This window comes from Nelumbo nucifera, chromosome 1, assembly GCF_055504915.1.
Source record: "Nelumbo nucifera cultivar China Antique chromosome 1, China Antique-T2T, whole genome shotgun sequence".
Classification (NCBI taxonomy): Eukaryota; Viridiplantae; Streptophyta; class Magnoliopsida; order Proteales; family Nelumbonaceae; genus Nelumbo; species Nelumbo nucifera.
In genome coordinates this window covers 37268800-37290984 of record NC_142649.1, presented here as the reverse complement: position 1 = coordinate 37290984, position 22185 = coordinate 37268800, and the positions used below count along the sequence as shown (strand labels likewise).

Below are 22185 nucleotides of genomic sequence, written 5' to 3'. Positions count from 1 at the left end.
GTGGCTAAAATTGGCTCAGTTCGGGTATTGATTTCATTAGCATCAATGTATGACTAGCCTCTCTTGGAACTTGACATCAAGATTGCCTTCCTGCACAGTGATCTACTTGAGGAGGTATATATTGGAGCAACCACCAGGGTTTATTGCTCAGGGGGAGGATGGTAAGGCGTGTAGACTTAAAAAGGCAATTTATGGGCTAAAACAATCTCCTCGTGCGTGGTTTGGTAGATTTAGTGAAGTAGTGAAGAACTTTGAGATGAAATAGTGTCAGGTAGATCATTCCATGTTCAACCATGTCTCAAAAGATGGGAAAATCTTGCTAGTGGTGTATGTGGACGATATTGTCATAACTGGGAGTGATAGTAATGGGATTAATAGGTTGAAGAACTTCCTATATGATCACTTCAACACGAAAGATTTGGGTAGGCTGAAGTACTTCCTAGGAATAGAAGTTGTAAGGTCAAGGCATGAAATTAACTTATGTTAAAGGAAATATGTCCTTGACCTACTTGAAGAAATAGGGCTGTTAGGTGCCAAACCAGTCGAGACACCTATGGAACCAAATGCTAAGTTGAGTGTTGATGCAGGTGAAGAGTTTGGTGATCCTGGAAGGTACAAGAGGTTGGTGGGAAAATTGAACTATTTGACTAGCACACGACCTGATATTTCATTTACTGTAAGTATGGTGAGTCAGTTTATGCAACATCCTAGGATTCCTCATTGGGAAGCAGTTCTAAGAATTGTTAGGTATCCGAAGGTTGCTAGGTCGTGGTCTATTATACAAAAGTGGAGGAACTCTTGAGATAGAAGGGTATACAGGTGCTGATTGGGCTAGTTTTGTGTCAGACAGGAAGATCAACTACAGGATATTGTACCTTCCTTGGTCGCAATCTGGTAACTTGGAAGAGCAAGAAACAAACAACGGTGGCAAGGAGCAGTGCAGAAGCTGAGTACAGGGCTATGGCTCATACTACATGTGAACTAGTATGGTTAAAGAATTTGTTACAAGAGATGGGGTTCTCAATTGACAGACCCATGAGGTTATACTGTGATAATCAAGTTGCTGTACACATCTCTTCTAATCCAGTCTTCCATGAGAGAACAAAGCATATTGAAGTCGATTGCCACTTTGTAAGAGAAAAAGTGATTAGTAGAGTGATAACTACATCTCATGTGAGCTCAGGAAACCAGTGGGCAGATCTCTTTACAAAGGGGCTGTCTCGGGGTAGAGTAGATTACATATGTGACAAGTTGGGACTATATGACATATACTCTCCAGCTTAAGGGGGAGTGTTAGAGTCGACAGTACAGGGGTATTTTGGTCTTTTGGTTTATTTAGTTAGAAGTGAAAGGTCTGTTTTATTCAAGTTTAAGTTATGTGTCCCATCACTTGTAAGGGACAATACTATTTTTTTGTAACTCAACTTATTCAGTATAAATACAAAGTGGATCAACTAGAGAGAGGGACTTTTCCTCTATTGGCCGAACCCTTCTTCTCTTCTCAGACTTCGAACCTTTTGAAAGTGCTGCACCTGGGACCTAGGCAAGGTGCATACCCTACAATGCTCGTCGCCTGTGTGCGTAGGCATGCTTGAGGCGCGCCTTTTAAATCAATGGTTGGAGCATATATATCATACAACTCTAGCTTGTTAGAAATATTTGTCATTTTAACTTAAATTAATTTTCCATTTCTGTTCACTACTTCACCATTTTTTTAATAGATCCTAAAAGCAAGGAAGATAACCAGTCTTATAGTAATATTTTCCATACTTTTTGCCCTGCTTATGGTAAGAAATATTTAATTTTGATTGATTTGAGGAGTTGTGAGAATATGATGGCTAGGGAAATGGTTGGAACTCACTTCTGTTCTTTTTTTTTTTTTTGATAAATGAAAATCGCTTCTATTGTTTTTGTAAACAAGATATTCATATCTTTTTGGATTTTGTTTGGTTTGTTGCAGTACCATCAGACTCAAGGTACCCAGATGTTGAGATAAGGTATAGTGAAGTTGTAGTATGCTCAGAGATAACATATTCTTCACTAGAAAAACATGGGTGGTGCAAGATAACAAAGAATCCAGATGAATATTCGGCAACGATACAGAATATGAGGTACGATTAGTGACTTTTTTGAAGTGGTTGATTTATAGTAGTTGTTTGGGATTGCCCTTGAAATCAGAAATTTCATCCCAAGAACCATTTCTTGCGAACTCTTGCAAAAGGAATAACTTTGTCCATGATGAGATTTTCTAGTTTGTCTTTTTTTTTTGTTTTAAAAAATAGTTTTAAATAAAGGGTTTGAGAATTGAGCCATATGTTATTCAAAAGCCAAATGAAACTTTAGTGGGTTAATTTTTTCTTCTTTTTTGTAGAACAATGTCTGTATTTCATAGAAAAATGTCTTTATTTCATCAATTACCAAACACTACTAAAATGTGGTGTACACACCTCTCTTTTCTAGGTAGTCACAGGTGGAGCCAGGATTCATGATTTGGGAGGCCACTCTATTAGGATAGGGGCTGTATCCTACCATTCCTTCCACATAAGAAGTACTTTGGTGGGGCCATAGCCCACCTACTACATGGTTTAAAATGCCCATAAATTTCCTAATATTTCCATGAGATATTTCCATTTTGATGGGTACTGGCATGAAACTTTGCCCTCCTAACGGACATAATTACCGCTTTGAGCCGGTTCAATATTCTTTTCAAATATGAGGCTTGTGTAATTTGGTTGATATATTAGAATCATTTGCATTTTTTATGAATTTAAATTTTTCTTGAACTCATTCTATTTTGCAATTTTGACTCTTAGGTTTACAAGGCATGATGACAACATATTATTTTTGTGTATAACCTTAGTTTCTTAGCTATATATAATAATTTGGTACAAGATAATAATTTAAAAATGTTTACCTATGTTTTTTTTTTATTGTTTCATTATCATTCTATATTTTTGCATATTTCATAATGGAGTTAAGCTAGGAGGTGCTGGTAACACCTAGGGCAGTTATAGTTAAACTAGGTGGTACAAACCATCTAGAATGGGCTAATTCTTTGAGAATTGATATTGGTGAATGTAGTAAATTGGGTTATACTGTTATTAGTCAGTTGAAGCTTAATATTTTGGATCCTCAACATCCATGATGGACTTAAGAAAATTACATGAAAATGTTGTGGTTGATCACTGTGGGAGGCCATTCATGAGATCCTTCATCAATTCCTCAGATTGGTCAGGTATGATTTTTGTTCAGGGAACCATGTTAAGTTTTGGGAAGATGCTTGGATTGGTAATGTCCTTCTTAAGGACTTGTTTCCCTCTTTGTATACCATTTTTATGTTAAAAAAGGAGTCTATTTCAAAATCCTTACATTTCCTTTGTTTCCTTCAGGACCTAATTGGGACTTTGGTTTTTGAAGAGGGTTAAGAGATGATGAGTTTCACTCCGTAGTGAGATTGTTGCACACCCTTGAAAAAGTTTGTTTGGATCTTTCCAATTTGGATAGATGAGTTTGGACATTGCTTCTCAAAGGTTTCTTCACTTGTGTATCCTTTTCAAGTTTCTTGTTCAGTCTAGCAACCCTCAGGTTTACCCATCCATTGAAATTTGGTGCAAGTCCATTTCCCCTAAATAGAATTTTTCTTTTTTCTTTTCTCGGAAGTGTACTATGGGAAGATAAATACAATGGATATTGATAAAAAAAAGATAAATACAATGGGTAATTTACAAATGAAGACCGCCTTTCTTGTGCATTTCCTCAAACTAATATATTCTTTGTAAATCTAATGGGGAGAGTTGTTACCACTTACTAGTCTCATGCCCATTTGCTGCAAATATTTGGGATTGGCTTTTCTCTTTGTTTGGGTGCAGGTGGAATTTGCCAACGGAGGTAAGTATGCTCTTTAATTTGGCTATATATGCTTGGCCCAAGAAAAGGGGAAGAATCATGTGGAAGTGTATGAAAGCAGCACTAATTTGGACCATTTCTGAAGAAAGGAATGCAAGGATATTCTTGGAGGAGTGAAGTATGGAAGTGGTGGAAGAATGTGTGATGAGTAGAGTAATACAATACATCAAGTCTATGAATATATTTTATCCTTTCTCATTTGACGATGTTTGGACAAATTAGTATGTGGTGGTGAGTAGTTCATCTAAGAAGGAAAGGGTAAAATTGGTGTGGATGCTCCTAAAGGATTTATAAAATTGAACTTTGATGGGAGAAGTCAAGGTAACTTGGGTGAGTTGGGTTGGGTCCTTCTGGAATTAGAGGGGTTGTTGACTGTTGAGAGATGGACTTATGAAAGCATTATTCTTAGGGCAGTGGGAGTAGGGGTCTCTAATCTCTATTAGGGTGGAGATGCTCAAGGAATAAAGATTGCTAATGAATTGAATGTGAGAAGTTCGGTGATTGAAGGGGATTCAAAACTAGTAGTGGGCTGGCTAAAGGATCCAATGTTAGACAGTGTATGCCCTTAGCTCCAATTATCATGATGTACATTATGACATTTATTGTAAATGAATAAAGTACATATTTGATTCATGTTATTGTGGTGTGTTTCTGTGTAATACCCTTAAATTGGACACATATGAGACTCGTGTTAGTTTAGAATCTTCACAGCCGTTGGATAGATCTGGGGAGATTTATCTTGCCAAGGCTGACACTGATGTGCATCCAAGTTGGTTGGGGTGATTTGTCTCAGCCGTCAGGGTGAGACCTGAGGGACATGCAGTGTGAGTTTTCTTGAAACTTTGAACCGGACCAAAATTCCAGTATTGCTCTGGACCTTGGAGATAGATGGGCAAAACCGAAATGTTACACCTGACCCCTAGACTCGATTATGATACCGCACTAGGTGTTAGATTGGGCTGCCTTTGATATGCCAATCAGTGAGATCCTTAGAGGGGGTCAAAACCTGGGTATGTTGGGACAGTGGGTGATCATAGTGACAGGATCAAACCCTTTGTCGGACAAAGTGAATGATCGGGGATGCATTCTCTCTGATGGAAACTTAAATTGCCGACAGTTGATTTCAACCGTTGAAATTTGTTTTTGCAAAGTATATTTATATAAAGATATAAATATATATATTATGGTTTAAAAATGTTTGCAAAAGGTTTTAATTCCCGGGATCCATGTGAGTAGAGAGTGCAACACTGCACCTTGCAGCCGAGGGAGAGGTCCTCTCTTGTTGGGCAGTGTTTTATCATTATGGGCTGAGAGGTTAAGTGTAAGACCATTGAGGGTAATTCCTGATGGGCTAATCTTGCATCTGCCCACAGCCCTTGGGCCTTCATAAGATGGCTGGACCCAATGACCATTTAGTGTAAATGTTGGGTCCATTAAGAGCCCATTGTGATGGACTCAGGAGTTCACTGTATTCAGCAGTGAATTCGTCCAAGCCTTATAACAGAGGATAGGATGAACCCATGGACTCAGGAGTCCCACACCATACAAAGAGAGCCAAGCTAGCCAGCATTAAAGAGGAAGTGAGCCTGAAAGCTTAGTGGGCCTAAAAGCCCATTTCGAACTGGGTTAATTAGATTAATTAAATAGGGGCGAATCCAAATAAAGATGTAGATCAAAGGAACTCCTAATCTGATTAGGAAGGTTGATCTTTATCTGTAGATAAGATAAGGGATTATCCTTATCACTTAAAGAGTCCAGTTCCAAATAAAGATTTGGATCAGGAAACTCCTAATGAGATTAGGAAGTTGTCTCTTTAAGGCTATAAATAAGAGAGCAGGGCGAACCTTGAAGACACACTCACTCAATACAAAGAGAAGACAACTCAGTTAAACTGATCTTGCCTTCAGATCTTTTTCTTCTTGCTCTTGCCGCCCTACCCTGTTCGATCTCTAGTTCTTGGATTTGATCAAGATTCGATTTTGATATTGTTTCTTGCTAGAAAAAACAATTTAGAAGTTGTGCTCATTATTCTATTCGATTTTTGCTGAAGAATCACAAGTTCTTGGTGAAGCCTGCTGATTCGACCTCATCCTAAGCTGTGTCATCTTCTGTGGAGGGAGGATTTGGTACACTCTTTGGGCGTGAACACCTACGTTGGGAGGAGCATTCTTGCGTGGATTTCGTATCAGGTATATTCCTCCCTAATTTTGGTTTCAGATTTGGTCCGGTTTGGTTACAAGAACGAACCTTGAAAATGCAGTTTTCTAAATTGGGAATAGGATTCCCTGATGGGAGTAAAGAAATTTTTGAAATTTCGCCGAACCTTGCTGCAGGGTTCGGTCATCCATATGATGGATCTCCCATCCCTTCTGTGGTATCAGAGCCAGGTTCAAGTCTTGAACCAAATTAGTGCAAACCTGAATCTGCGCAAATGGGTAGAACCGATTTGTGCAGTTAGCATTTTTTTTTTCTGGGAATGATCAAAAATGGCAAATGGACAATTCGTCAAACTATTGGACGATAACAAGCTTAAGGGCCCAAATTACGTTGACTGGTGTCGTAACCTTTTGCTGGTTCTGACATTCGAGAAATTGGACAAAGTTGCTAAGAACCCTGCTCCGGATCGTCCGGGTGATAGGGCTTCTGAGGCCCACAGGAGGGAATATCAAGAATAGGAAGAGAAAAACTTTCTTGCCCGGTGCTATATCATAGCCTCCTTAGACAATCAGATACAGCGATAGTTCGACCAGATCGAAGTGTCCAAGGATATCTTGGATAGTCTAAGGACAATGTATGAGGAGTAGAATCGTTCTACTCGTCAGAAGGTCCTAAAGCAGTTTATGACCGCACAAATGTCCAAGAACCAGCTAGTTCATGACCATTGTCTTAAGATGATGGGGTACATCAATGAACCTTAGGCTCTTGGATCTGGGCTAGATTATGTCACCAAAGTTGATGTCGTCCTGAACTCTTTGCCTCTTTCCTTCAATCAGTTCATAATGAATTACAATATGAACAAGCTAAATGCTAGCCTTCAGGAACTCAACAATATGTTGCAGAGGGCCGAAGAACTGATAAAGAAGGATGAGCCCATTGCCATGCTTACTGAAGGTGGCAAATCAGGCAAGAAGAAGAGGAAGGCAAAGAAGAAACCTCAGAAGAAAGCTAGCAAGCCTAAAATGCAGAGGAAGGAACTGTCCTCAGTACATGGAGACCAAGAAACAAGGTAATTTCGAATCCTTTGTCATAGAAACCAATATGTTGGTTACTTCTGCTTCCTGGTGTATTGACTCCGGGCTTCTACTTATGAATGTAACACATTGCAGGGGTTCAGGGCAAGCAGAAGACTGAGTGACGGTGAAGTGATTCTTTACTTGGGGTCTTCCGCAAGCGTTGCAGCTACAACTATAGGAACTGTAGAATTGTATTTCAGAGAAGGAATAATTACAATAAAAGATTGTCTTTATGTACCCAATTTGAGAAGAAATTTGATTTCTGTTTCAAAACTGTGTGCGGATGGTTATTCTATTCTCTTTAGTAATGTGATTATTATCAAAAGGAATAACAAATTCCTCGCATATAGAGAACTTGAGAATGGTCTCTATGTTCTCCATCCTTCTTTGGAAACAAATATAACCGAAACTACGTTGGATAATAACCGCAAGAAAAGAACCCGTGATACAGTTAATCCCACTTGCCTATGGCATTACCGACTTGGCCACATTAACGTAGATCGTATCACAAGGTTGGTAAATGATCGTCTTTTGGATTTTCTAACTCTAGAAGATCTCCCAACCTGTGAACCTTGCCTTCAGGTTAAGATGACGAAACGGCCATTTAACGGTAAGCCTGAAAGATCAACATGCACATTTGACCTTATACATACTGATGTATGTGGTCTCATGAATGTTAGGATACGTAACCAACACATTTATTTCATAACATTTACCGATGATCACTCTCGGTATGGTTACATGTACCTAATGAGACACAAGTCTGAATCTTTTGAAAAGTTCAAAGAGTTCAGGCAAGAGGTCGAGAAACAGTTGGGGAAACACATTAAGGCCCTTCGATCAAATCGAGGAGGCGAATATCTTTCTGACGAATTCAGGGACTACTTAAAGGAAAATGGGATAGTATCAACTAGCTCCTCCTGCTACACCACAATTGAACGGTGTGTCAGAGAGGAGGAACCAGACTTTATTGGATATGGTCCAATCACTTCTCGTACACTCAGAATTACCCACATCCTTTTGGGGTTACGCATTGGAGAATGCGATATACGTGCTGAACCGGGTTCCAACCAAATCCGTTCTGAAGACTCCCTATGAGCTTTGGACCAGTAAGAAACCAAGTGTGAGACACTTGAAGATTTGGGGTTGACACATGTTAAAAGAACAAGTGCTAACAAATTGGAATCTAAAACCAGTCGTTATCTATTTGTAGGTTATCCAAAAGGCTCTGTGGGGTATTTATTCTATGACCGAGGAGAACAGAAGGTGTTTTGTAGTCGAAATGCCCATTTCTTAGAGGAAGATTACATCTTGAACAATCATCGTCAGGAAGTTGTTCTTGATGAGAGCTTAGGAGTAGTGGGAGATGTCCCACAAGCTCCAGTTAATAACCAACCTAGGAGATCTACCCGGACATCCGGGCCTCTAGTTCGTTACGACTATGACCAAGAAAGTTACTTGGTGGAAGCCACGACCAGTGAGGAGGATTCCGTGACTTATACGGAAGCTATGTTGGACATAGATTCCTTGAAGTGAGTAGATGTCATGAGAGCTGAGATGGACTCAATGGAGAGCAATGGAGTTTGGATTCTGATAGATCCACCCCCTGGGGTAAAAGCAATTGGTTGCAAATAGATATATAAGAGGAAGAAGGGCCCCGATGGTAAGGTTGAGACCTACAAAGCTCGTCTTGTGGCGAAAGGGTACACTCAGAAAGAAGGAATCGATTATGTGGAAACCTTTTCGCCCGTGGCCATGCTTAAATCCATTAGGATCCTGTTAGCTGTAGCAGCATACCATGACTACGAGATTTGGCAAATGGATGTCAAAACCACGTTCCTGAATGGAGATCTTACTGAAGATATCTATATGCAGCAACCGCAAGGTTTTATAGCTGCAGGTTAGGAACACATGGTATGTAAACTTAATCGATCCATATATGGACTTAAACAAGCATCTAGGAGCTGGAACATCCGGTTTGACTCTACTGTCAAACAGTTTGACTTTGAGTAGAATCCAAATGAGCCTTGTGTTTACAGGAAGACCAGTGGGGATAAGGTTACATTCTTGGTTCTGTATGTATACGACATTCTACTCATTGGGAATGATGTAGGAATGTTGATTACGGTGAAAGTATGGCTTTCGCAACAATTCTCCATAAAAGATCTTGGAAAAGCCTCTTATATCTTGGGACTTCGACTCTGTAGAGATAGATCGAAGAAGATAATAAGATTATCCCAATCTACTTATATTGACAAAATAGTCAAAAGATACAGTATAGAGATAGATTGAGTTGTTCTAGAAAATTGCACTGTTGTGTCTAGGCATGCTTGCAGAACTCAATACCTCTAATCTTCAAGCTGCATTGTTTAAATTGGTTAGGGTAAGAATGGAGAATGTCCCTCGTATGGTTGAAGTGTTGGTGGATAAAATAGCTTACAAAAATTGGAACCTTTTGGCAAGAGGTTGAACTTTGGAAGGGAACAGAGGAAGAAGATGATGATTTGGCACGAAGAATCTTACATGGTGAATGGCCACTGGCTGAAGACAGTAAACGGGCAAATTTTCAAAAAAAAGACAGTAAATGAGCAAATGCAGGGGAAGTCTAGCTTAAAAAAAGTAGGACGGCAAGTTACTATTTCTACTAAGAAAGGAGGAACTTTGGATATAAATTGAAGGGTCCAGTTTAAATCATTTGCAGGGGTTGTGTTAGACCCCTTTACCATCCATCACAAGGAAACCAAGAGGCGGGAAGAGTTGGAGTTGTTACTGAATTGGGTAATCAAATAGTAAGTTCGGAGAACTGGGTTTACCTAGAACCAATGTAGGAGCAGCGCTTCAAATTAAAGATCAGCAATTTGAAGAAAAAACGGAAACTAATCTGGAGTACTATCCCGGCAGCAGTGCTCTGGGCCATTTGGTCTGAGAGAAACAACAGAATATTTAACCAAAAAGTGAAAAGTCCAGAGGAGATAGGGCAGGCGACAGTCAACAAACTGATGTCTTGGATTTCTGTCACTCCAGAATTCAAAAATTTAAGTGTATTCCAGTTGTTGAGATCTCAGTCGATTTGGTGTTTGTAATGGGGGGTGTCCCCATTCCTGCCTTGTCTTTGGCAGGTTTCTGTTTGTATCTCCAAGTTTTTCTAATAAATTTACCTTACCTTTTCAGAACAAAAATCTTTCTGCACTGCTGCAGCATGTCATTTAAGTCATCACGTGACATGCCTAAGCAAGTTGGGGGATGATTACAGGGGTTTGTCATCGTCCTCCTCAGTCTGGCTCCCCTCCCTGTTCATTTTTGTGAAGAAAAAAGTGGTGTCGTCTCCCCTTGTAGACGCTGCTAGCCTGAAATCAAGAAGAAAAGAGGGGGAGCCTAATCTTGTATGCAGACTGGTATTCTCAGAAAACTCCACAACACCTGACAAGCCCAATCCAAGATATTTCAGAGGATCTAGAGAAGATTTGGAGGATTCTAGCGTCTGAGAAGAATTTCAAGGCATTGAGAACAGAGAAGAAGAGGTTAAGCAACCCTTCAACATTGAAAGTGACTCCACAAAGCCTGTAAGAATCTTGAAGAAGAGTGCTTGGGAATTGATCTACTGTTTGAAGAACTTTTAGAGGACAAAACTATCAAGGTGATGGAAATAGGGAGAGAAGAGTGTGGTGCCATCTCCAATTGAGGGAAACATATTGGTGTAACGCAACTCAACTAAGCCTTGTTCCATCTATATGGAGTTGGCTAAATAAATCCTATTCTGCCATTCTTCTCTCTTTGGTCACATAATTTAAAAATTTTATCTAATGCTATTATCCTACCACTTACTTGCATACATGCATAGCATGTGCTCTTACACTAGTTTTCTTAGATTGTCTGTTGATTTCATAGTTTTTCATATGATAAAATTCTTTTTTTACTCATGTAGTTCAAATGCAATACTTGTCGATGAAACAATGCTTCATAAAGATGACACTTTGGTCATTAAATGTGGAAGTGAAATTACTTCAGGACCAGACAGGGAAGGTAAGAACTTGTTAATATGTTACTATTTTTTTTTTTTTATATTCCCAGTTTATTTTTGTTTAAGTTATATTATAGGACGCTGGAGTCAGAGTATAATGTTGTCAACAATTTTAGTTGTGGAACTTGTTTGAAAATTTCATGTTTATTTCCTTCAGTTGAATATGATTTTGTAAGATGATGTCTAAGTTTTAATTGTGCTAGTTTGGAATGAAAAGTGCAATGGAAATATTTGGATCGTTTTTAGTTTTAAGACATTTTCTGCTTTTTAGACTAAATTAAAAGGATAGATATGTTGCTATTAATTTTCTTTTTGTTTAGGTTTGTAATTTTTCTACTTTGGATCTTTTGTTTTGATCAATAACTGAAATTCATTAATAAATAAGCCGAAGGAAGATACAAAAAGGAGATAAACTCTCTTAACTCCTGCAGATAGAAGCCATAAAATGAATTACATTATAGCCCGAAAATTAGAGTTCCTTCCCACCCCTTGTTTAGCTAAAGCATCGGCCATGGAGTTGGCATCTCTCTTAACCCAATTCAGCTTGGCATCCATTCCTTGTGTCAAGTATCTAAATTTCCTTTTCTCGTTCATGAAAGCCCACCACCCCCTCTCCCCCTCTTTTTGAAGCCAGCCAATAACCAGCTTAGAATCCCCTTCAATTAATATCTTAGTAAGGTTAAGCTCTTTGGCTCTCTTGGCTCCTTCCAACACAGCAAGGATTTCCGCTCTTAAAGAGTCCCCAACACCAATGGGAGCAGAGAAAAGAGCCACAATTTTGCCATCTTCATCCCTAAAAACACCTCCAATACCTGAAGGTCTGGGATTTCCTTCACTGCTACCATCAAAATTCAGCTTCATGAAACCATTAGTAGGGGGAGACCAAGTAGGTACAACTAACTCTTTCAATGGCTCAGATACAACCACTTCTCTCCACTTCCTCCTCAAATCTACCTGGGGAATACCATAAAAAAGATTTAGAGTTTTCACCCAATTGATCACCCTAAATGTAATGAGTTCAATTAGAGCATTGAAACTTCTTTCTTTGCCTACTTTTGATCTTCACAAGTATTACTTGCTTTGCACTAAAGGAAGGGATGCCTTTTCTCTATGATGAGTAAAACGGTAAGGGCATTGAGGCTGAAACAGGTTGTTAATGCTATTGATGTTTGGTTAATTATCAAAAAAAAAATGCTATTGATGTTTGGTTATGCCTTGAGAGAAAGAGAAGAAAAAGAGTTTGGCTAGAGAGGGTTGAATAGTTGGACATGGCCTTCTCATTAAGATTTATAATAATTTTGGTAAATTACACAGAAATCCCTGATTGGCATAAAATATAAAGGACAAATATGGCCATTAATCAGAACCTTTCAACACTTGCCTAATTTGCACACGTTGTGACCAAAATACAAAGGACAAGTATGCCTATTAAGTGGGTTATGGCCAATGTCTATGTGCCAAATAGGAATAGGGAGAGAAGAATTTTTGGAGGAGCTATATGATAAAAGGGGTTTGTGGGATTGGATATGGCACTTAGGGGGTGACTTTTGATGTTTTTTTTTTGAAGATGAATAAAGGAAAAACTTTATTAAGAAAGAAGAAAGAGAGCACAAACAGTGTTAAGAAATCATCACAACAGAACAAGCCCATACAAGCATAACCTTGAACACTCCACGCTCGGCTCAACCATCCAAATAGATCACAAGCCGACCCAAAACTTGTCACCCATCTCACCATCTAGAGACCAAACATGTAGAACACTCAATCTGAACCTCTATCATCCCAAAAGAAGCAACACTTACTCACCCAAACCTTCTATTTAAGCATTAGAATCCTTTTTCTTTTTTTTTTGACAACTCTTTTTGTCTTCTTGACCCTCTTGTTGATGGACCCCAAATAGGCTCCCTTTCAGTTTGGTGAAAACCTTTGGAACTGGCATAGATCTGTTGAATTTTTGGTGCCTAAATCTTTTAAACGCATTAGGGTGGCCCTCACAAGACATCTTATCTCCATTTCTTTCATTAACCCTTTCAAGCTCTAAGACTGTGTTCTTCTCAAACACTTCTCTGCTGCCAGCATAGTTTTCAAGGCTCATGGTGAGAGGCTAGGAGGCGACAGGGGGCGCCTAGTCGCCTAGGCGATGGATTTTTTTATGTAGACTAAAGGAAGGGTTAGGTTTAGGGGTGATCATGGGCTAGGCTTTGCACTTATGATATATAGCTTAGGCCCCGGCCCGGCCTGGCCCGGGGTTCCGGGCCTGAAACAAAAGCCCTAGACCAGGTCTATATGTGTTTCATATATATAAAACATTACATATCTATAATCTTTTATATTAAATGACATAACATGCATATAAACTTATTTTATACATTATATAATATAAATTATACACGTCATATTGTAATATTTATATATAAAATAATGTAAAATAACTTGTATACATATGTATACATTATACACAAAATGTGTAAGTTTAAATATATGTGGGCCGGGCTTGAAGTATTAAGCCCAAGCCCGACCCTCAAATTTGCGGGCCTGAACACAAAACCCAAGCCCAAGCCCGGAATTTCCGGGCTGGGCTGGGCCGGGCTGAAATGATCACCCCTAGTTAGGTTCCATCATATGGATGGCCGAACCATGCTAGATGGCTGGGCAAAATTTCAAAATTTTCCTAATCCTTTCGGAAATCGAATTCCCTATGTTTTGAAAAATCGCATTTTTTAGGATCGCTCTTGCACTGAACCGGACCAGATTTGAAACCAGTCAAAGAGGGAGAGGTATACCTGATACGGATACCACAAACGCATATCCCAAGGTGGAAGTTCACGCCCAAATCAGTCTTAAAACCAGCCTCCACTGAACATGGCGCAGTGTACTCCTGAAGCCGGTTTAGCAACGAAATTTTGCTGAAAACTGCAATCCAACTGCTTGGGTCGAGCTTGGGAGGTGGCAAGAAATTCCTTTGGATTTTTCTTGCAAAAACAGAGGAAAAACTGATGTATATCAGTCTCAAATAGCTGAGGTCGAACTGGGAAAAAATAGGGGACAAAAGGGTGCAGAGAGGACTAGAAACTGCAAAAATATGAAGCTGTCTTTGACTGGTTTGAAGGGATGAGAGATCCATCATATGGATGGCCAAACCCTGCAGGTAGGTTGGGCGAAATTTCAAAAATTTCTCTCTCCCATGTGGGAATCACATTCCCTATTTTAGAAAACTACATTTTCAAGGATCAATCTTGAACCCAAACCGAACCAGATCTGAAACCAAAAGGTAGGAGAGGGATATACCTGATACGGAGTAGTAGTAACCCCCAACGAAGGTGTTCACGCCCAAGGAGAATACCAAAGACTGCTCCCACTAAAGATGACACAACGTAGGGTGGAGCAGAATCAGCAGGATGGTTCTTTAGCAAGAATCTGATGGTGGGCGAGTGTGCATGACTTCAGATCACCTTTTTTTCCAAAAGATGATATCAAGAACCTTTCTTGATCGCTCCAAGGGTGGAGATCGAACTGGTTATGGCGGCAATAGCAGGAGAGAACAAGAGCAGAAGATAGGCAGTCCAACTATATGCTATCTTCTCTCTTGAATCAGTAAACTGAAGGATGAACTGGAGGTTCGCCCAACTCCTCTATTTATAGCCTTAAAGAGAGGTTCTCCTAATCCCATTAGAGTTTCTTAATCCAAATCTTGCATTGGATCTTGACTCTTTTTAAGAGATAAGATTAATCCCTTATCTTATTTGCAGATAAAGATCAACCCTCATAATCTAATTAGGAGCTTCCTGATCCAAATCTTTATTTGGATCTGGACTCTCTGAGTGAATAGGGACAATCCCTTATCCTATCTGCTGATCTAAATTCCAGAACCGCCCCTCTTTAATTAATCTAATTAAGCCAGTTCGAATTGGGCTTTAAGCCCATTAAGTCTATGTGCTTACTTATCCTCCAAACTGCTGCCCAGTTGGATATCCTTGTATGGCGTGGGACCCAAACATTGATCTACACATCAGACACATGGGTTCAACCCAACCTCTGTTACAAGGCCTGGCCGAATTCACTGTAGGAGACAGTGAACCCCTTGAGCCCATCACCTCGGGCTCTTAATGAGCCAACATTTACACTAAATGGTTCTTGGGTCAAGTCAACTTATAAAAACCCAAGGACTGTGGGCAGATGCAAGATTAGCCCATCAGGAATTACCCTCAATGGTCTTACACTTAACCTCTCAGCCCATAATATATATAAGTATATCTCTATATAAATATATTTTGCAAAAACATATTTCAACGGTTGAAATCGACTGTCGACAGTTTTGGTTTCCATTAGAGAGAATGCATCCCTGATCATTCACTTTGTCCGACAAAGGGGCTGATCCTGTCACTATGATCACCCACTCAGATGAATTCTCGGACTGTCCCCACATACCCAGGTTTTGACCCCTCTAAGGATCTCACTGATTGGCATATCAAAGATAATCCAATTTGACACCTAGTGCAGTATCATAATTGAGTCTAGGGGTCAGGTGTAACATTCCAGTTTTGCCCATCTATCTCCAAGGTCCAGGGCAATACTGGAATTTTTGTTCGGTTCAGGGTTTCAAGAAAACCCACACTGCATGTACCTCAGGTCTCACCCTGGCAGCTGAGACAAACCACCCCAACCAACTTGGCGGCACATCAGTGTCAACCTTGACAGGATAAATCTCTCCAGATCTATCCAACGGCTATGAAGATTCTAAACTAACACGAGTCTCATATGTGTCCAGTTTAAGGGTATTACACAGAAACACACCATAATAACATGAATCAAGTATGTACTTTATTCATTTACATTAAATGTCATAATGTACATCATTCTGATTGGAGCTAAGGGCATACACTATCTAACATGGTTCGCCCCCTCCTATTTTATAATCTCTAATGGAGTTATCTCTTAATCTAATTAGAGATAGGCCTTATTTTCTTATAAGATTAGGTGCTCCATACCCAGATCCAAACCTAAATTCGCCCCATGTCACATGACAACTTAAGCTATCATGTGATAGCTTAATTAATCATATTAATTATGGGCTTTAGGCCCATCACTTATAAGGCTCACGACCCAAGGGTGTTGCATGGCCAACTTAGATCTGATTTGTATGGCGTGGGACCCTACAATGACCTCACAAAAGTCCACACGGGATCAGCTTAGCCCCTGTGAAAAGGCCTGGCCGAATTCACTACTAAACAATGAACTCCTGAGCACATCACCATGGGCTCAAAATGGGCACAACATTTACACTTAAATGATCATTGAATTCAACCATCCTATGAAGACCATAATGGACTTAAGTAAGACAAAACCCATCAGGTAATCAAACACTGCCTGATAGAGAAGGACCTCTCCCTTGGCTGCAAGGTGCAGTGTCACTCTATCTGCTCAGATGGATCCTAGGAATAGTGTTACCTCTCTCTTTCTCTTTTGAGAAAGGTATAAGCATGAACTTACTATTATAATGGAGGGGGAGATTAGTTTCTTTATTTTTGTTGGTTCATTCAGCATATTTTGGCATTTTATTTAGGATCAGATATCCAACATATTAATGGGGTAAATTCAAGCCACAAAATATTAGTTTTATTCCGTCTTTGCATGAATTTGTCTGTAGATATTATAGGATTGTGAAAAAATGATTTTAGGAATTGTTACATATTCTAAAACTAGTAATATTATATTTAGGCTGTGTTTGATGCGGAAATCAACAAAACCATATATTACCCCTTCCCCAAACAACATGCTCAGTTGCTTACACATCAAGAAGGAGAAAAGAATAAAAAACAGGATCCAACTTGTTCAATTAATGGCTTGGTACCAAACCATTGAATTATCTGAACCTTGCAGGCAGAATGGAGGGGTCAATTCCATTGCTAGTTCAAATTTATCCAAATCACGACCTTAATATTATTATTCTCAGCTTTATCTTATTTTGCTTTTATCTTCTAGGTTACTTGAATTATAGGTTCAAAGTACTGCTGACTCAGGAACAGTGCAAGAAAAAATTGAAGGTTTGCAATCATCTGTATATATTGCATTTTCAAGTGATACCTTTGGTTTATATGCTACTGATATGGGTTACTGGTTATTATGTCTTTGGTTTTGCTAGATATCTTTGGATGTTGAACATATAAAATGCAGCATTTGCTTAAACATATGGCACAATGTTGTAACTGTTGCCCCTTGCCTCCACAACTTCTGGTATGCATTTTATGTTATGCTTTTGTAAGTAGCACATTAGTTTGTTGTGTAATTCACAACCTTATTCTATTGTTGCTTCTAGCAATGGATGCTTCTCAGAGTGGTTAAGAAGGTCCCAACAAAAGCAGTCAGATGTTCTTTGTCCTCAATGCCGAGCAGTAGTTCATTGTGTTGGAAGAAACCATTTCTTGCATAATGTTGAAGAGGTAATGTTCTTATGCTTCATTAAGAAAACTAAGAGTTGCATAAACTATTTATTTATTTGGTTGATTCTTGCTATCAAAACTATTTCCTGTAACAGTAGAAGATCCAGAATTTTCACTGGCCATCTTGAACACCCAAAACCGACCCAAAATAACTCATCAAGAAGGGCTAGTAGTCACAGCATATCAGAAAGTTGCCTCACAACAGGCCTGTACTACTAACAGCAACAATAATACTCAAGCTGTACTGCTAAGGTCAAGAAAAGGAAAGATAAGGCACAACTGAGCTCTTCTCCTTCACCAATCTGATCAGTCGATGCACTACCTATGCCAATAACATTAACATATTTCTAGGAAGATCACATCATTGTTTTAAAGGCTTAAGCCTTGAGGCAAGGTGCAGAGATTTTGCCTCAAGGCTTAAGCCTCACAACTTTGTTAGAGTGAGGCACTAGTCTCAAGCCTCAAGGTGTGAGTCGTAGCTTGAGGTGTAAAAAGGTATAAATCTCAATGTTTGTTTAGTGATTTAATGCAAAAAATATATTTTATGCATTTTTATAGTTCAAAATATATGGAAGAAGCACTTCAATAATTATGCGCCAAATAAATATAAGAGTAAAATGAAAAACCAATAGGGGAAATCAAGTTCTATTAGTTTCTCTTAGTGTTTTAGGAGAGTTCAATGCAAAAAGGGCCAAACAAGTTCTTAGTTTCTCTTGGATATATCAAGTGATTTTTCTTATTGTTCTAAATCTAACATCCCAAGTTTGTTATTTTTCTCATTTCTTTTCCTAATGGATTTATTTTATTTTTATTGATTTTTTTTTGCATGGATCAAATTAACTAGGTTATTTTGTTTCTTCTAAACTATTGAATGACCATAAATCTAATATCCAATTATATTGATGAATCTTCATATTTTTCCTTTCTTCTAAATTGGTCAATTGAATTATTTGAGAATTTTGCATTTTGAAACATGAAATGTAAAATGTTTATAAGTGTTAGTTGATTCGTTATTATTTTATTTAATGCTTAACCGTTGAAACTAATTGCTTATAAATTTTTATTTTATGGATAGTTATACCTTCTATCATTCTAACTTGGTATTTTATATGTTATTTTTATCAATATATAAACTTTAATTAATTTTATTCTTAAGCTTTGAGGCTTAAGCCTTGCAATGCCATGAGGCTTACCACTTACGCCTCACCTTTGTGGGCCATTACGCCTCAACTATGCCGTTAGCCTTTTAAAACCTTGGATCGCACCACCACTAGCATAGCAAAGGGAGATATACAATAAACCTGTTAAGAGTCCTTTCACTGCTACTAATCAGATTGGGAGAGACAAAACATAGGCAGGCAGATCTGTACACACATATCTGATCGGAACATGCAATCCAAAGGATGAAACTCACATCCAGGCACCACTGGAACACCCAACAGCTTTCAGATTGGCTGTAACAGAGTGCATACCACTTGTAACACAAGAACAATCACAAAACTTTCTGATAAAGGACTGTTCACATTACACAGCTCTGAGAATGAATCTGCTTTGGTTATACAACCAAGGACTAAGAATAAATAAGAGAAAAGATGAAAATCTGTGATCAGATCAAGTCTTCCTTGGTTTCTCTGTCCTACAAATGAAGAAACTCAGAAAAACAAGAAGAGAAAGTGCAGAAAAAAGTGTACTTGATCAGATCTAATGCTCTGATACCATCTTGTAGGCTAATCTACAAGGAAAAGTGTAAAAGTCAAAGATACAAGAGAAGAGAATGTTTTGGAGAACCAAAAGTGAGAGGGCGGCAGCCCCTTTTATTATTTACAATAGGGCAGCCATAAAAGAGGGCAAAAACACTAATCTGCCCTTGACACTAAAAACATAACAGAAAACATACATAAACTACATTATACTATTTGAAGTCATTGCCATTTGTCTACTTGCTTTGATTTCTTAAATTTTTATGTGGTATATGGACTTATTGTGTCTCACTGAAATTGGTTGTATGATTGTAACTAATCGATCTGTTTTTAGGAGATACTTCAAAATGATTTGTCATTACAACGCACCGGTGAAGAAGTTGAAAATTTGGATTCATCTGCATCAATTAAGTCAAATCTTGTGAGTTGTTTTGTCCTTTTAAGTATTTGAAAAATCATTTAGTGATAGAGAGCATAGAATTCTCTGTTCAATTAGATGTAAAATGGTTGTCTTTTCTTTTCTTCTTTGACATTAAATCACATGATTTTATCAGTTTGTAATACAGATACCAAGCTTTACAATGTTTCCCTTGTATATGCTTCATAAATAACATTAACATAGTTGATAAGTATTTTTTTTATTGTTTCATTTGGGAGAAAAAGCCTGAATTGGTTTACAAATTAGTTGGTTTAATTTAACTCTACATTAATTAAGGGAGTACAAGGAGGGCAAGCATAGTGAGGCAGTGAACAAGTAGAACTGTAAAATGTACAAATTCTCTCTTGGCAATGCTACAGTTAAATTGGACCAAGAGGGTCATAATTTAGACTTGGTTTGCACCATCCACTGATTTTAGCACTAGCTACAAATTACCATGAAGAGATAATTGTGTCATAAATATATCCTACAGTGGAATCTTTTTGAAACTTCTCCTTGGTAAGAGAGCATTAGTTGGTGTTAAATGAAATAAATAAAATAATGGAAAGGCATCTGTGAATTTTTGGAATCTTTTTCTTGCTAGCATTAGCACTGTTACATAGAGGCTGGTACATAAAAAGCAAGGCCAATTGGTAGCCTTGCTTCAAAATCCAGTGTATGCTCTGAATCTAGGGGTAATTCCATAGAATAGTTTCTAGTTTTCTTCTAGCAGCAAAGAACTACTAGAAAGTAACACAAGAAAGAAAGAACCATGTGTTTCTCTATCACTGCTTTCAAGAGAAGAAAAGTAGTTATAGAGAAGAACGGAAATTAACTCAATTCAATTGTGCTGTTCTGAGCAGATTTACATGTATATATAGGCTACTAAAGCTGTAGTTGACTCCTAATTAGAATCCTAGAACTCTTAAAAGTATATTCAATAAAATAGTTACTTATAACATAGAAACCAGAAAATGGAAACTGCTAAAATAGAAATCTTTCAAAATAGTAGTTGACTAACAGTTTCCTTAACAAGAGAAAAGGAAACTACTAATTGCAGATATTCTAAAAATAGAAGCTATAAATTTAGAAACTGCTGCCAACTTAGTTCGTCTCATTTTTTAGAAGCTTTGGGATGCTGAAATCTTTCCAAAAATTGTTCTGTTGTTATCTCTTGCTCTAGAGGGCTGTACTTCATGACATTGCCTTGTCTGTAATGAAATGGAAGAAACATCTTGGATGATTAGCATGTTTGATTTCGGAAATATCCTAAGGTAGTCCCTGACACAACAAGGAAAAGGATGAAGAAACTGGAATTTGTCAATTAATGAGTCAAAGGATGCTACTTTTGTTCTCTACAGTATGAAGAATTGGGCCAGCTTGAGCTTCATCTCTTTGTATTTAAAAGTAGGGGATTTTATTTGTCTATTTCTGTTTCAGCTACACCATTTCATGAATGGTGTTGTCTATTTCTTTGAAAGATGTAACACGTGATTTACTCCAGAAGAAAAGGCCAAATTGGTGCCTGTCCCCAAATCGGTGCACCCTCTGCAAGGCTAATGGTGAAAGCTCTTACCACTTACTAATTTCTTGTTCTTTTGTTTCTGATTTATGGGAATGGTTTATTTCTTTATTTGGTTGCAGGTGGATCCCTCCACCAGATATACAAAGCTTGTTTGCCACTTCTTTCCTTAGATGGCCTAAGAAAAGGGGTAGGGTTGTGTGGAGGTGTGTGAGGGCTGCCATTTGTTGGATTATATGGGAAGAGTGGAACTCTAGGACCTTTTCTGATAAGGAAAGGAATAAAGAAGGTATCATTGAGGTAATATTGGTTAGGGTGGTGCATTGGCTGGTCTTTGGATATATTTGCTGATGTCTCTACAGTTATGCTACTGAATATCTGGCTGGAAGTGGCAAATTCTGCTCCTCTTTCATCAGTTGCCTCTCCCTTATGGTCCCCACCAGGCCCAGGGTGTGTAAAATTAAATTTTGATGGCAGTAGTGAAGGTAATCCTGGGCCCTCGAGTGTTGGTGGGGTATTCAGAGATGAGAATGGAAAGGTGATTGCTTTGTTTTCAGATCCCATTGGGAATAGTGACTCTCTCAGAGCTGAGATATGTGCTTTAATGCAAGGCTTATGAAAAACAAAGGCGATAAGTATTAATAGGCTAATTGTTGAAGGAGACTCAAAGCTGGTTACAAAAGGACAATGGACTGTGGAAATATGCAAATGAAAGAAGGGAACAAATGTTTTTGGGCTGTATTGTAATCCTCTTTTCTTTTTTCTTTTTTAGAGGTTCAATTTCAATGAGTGAAGAGGATCGCAAATGCTTTTGCAGATACATTGGCGAAACAAGGGGTGGGAAGGGAACAAATATTTTGGGCTGTATTGTAATCCTCTTTTCTTTTTTCTTTTTTGGGAGAGTTAAGCCTCTTTACCTCTACCCGGATTATTGTAACTTTATTA

The 22185-nt window shown here is 38.5% G+C and overlaps 1 protein-coding gene across 1 annotated transcript in view; it reads left to right on the top strand.

Annotated features, from left to right (window-relative positions):
* Positions 1-22185, top strand: part of LOC104608324 (RING/U-box superfamily protein) — an 83265-nt gene that overhangs the window by 5640 nt on the left and 55440 nt on the right. Inside the window, 6 exon segments of the mRNA XM_088896421.1 lie at positions 1961-2111; positions 11065-11162; positions 17143-17204; positions 17303-17394; positions 17477-17600; positions 19635-19721. Coding sequence (XP_088752547.1) covers positions 1961-2111; positions 11065-11162; positions 17143-17204; positions 17303-17394; positions 17477-17600; positions 19635-19721 — 614 coding nt within the window.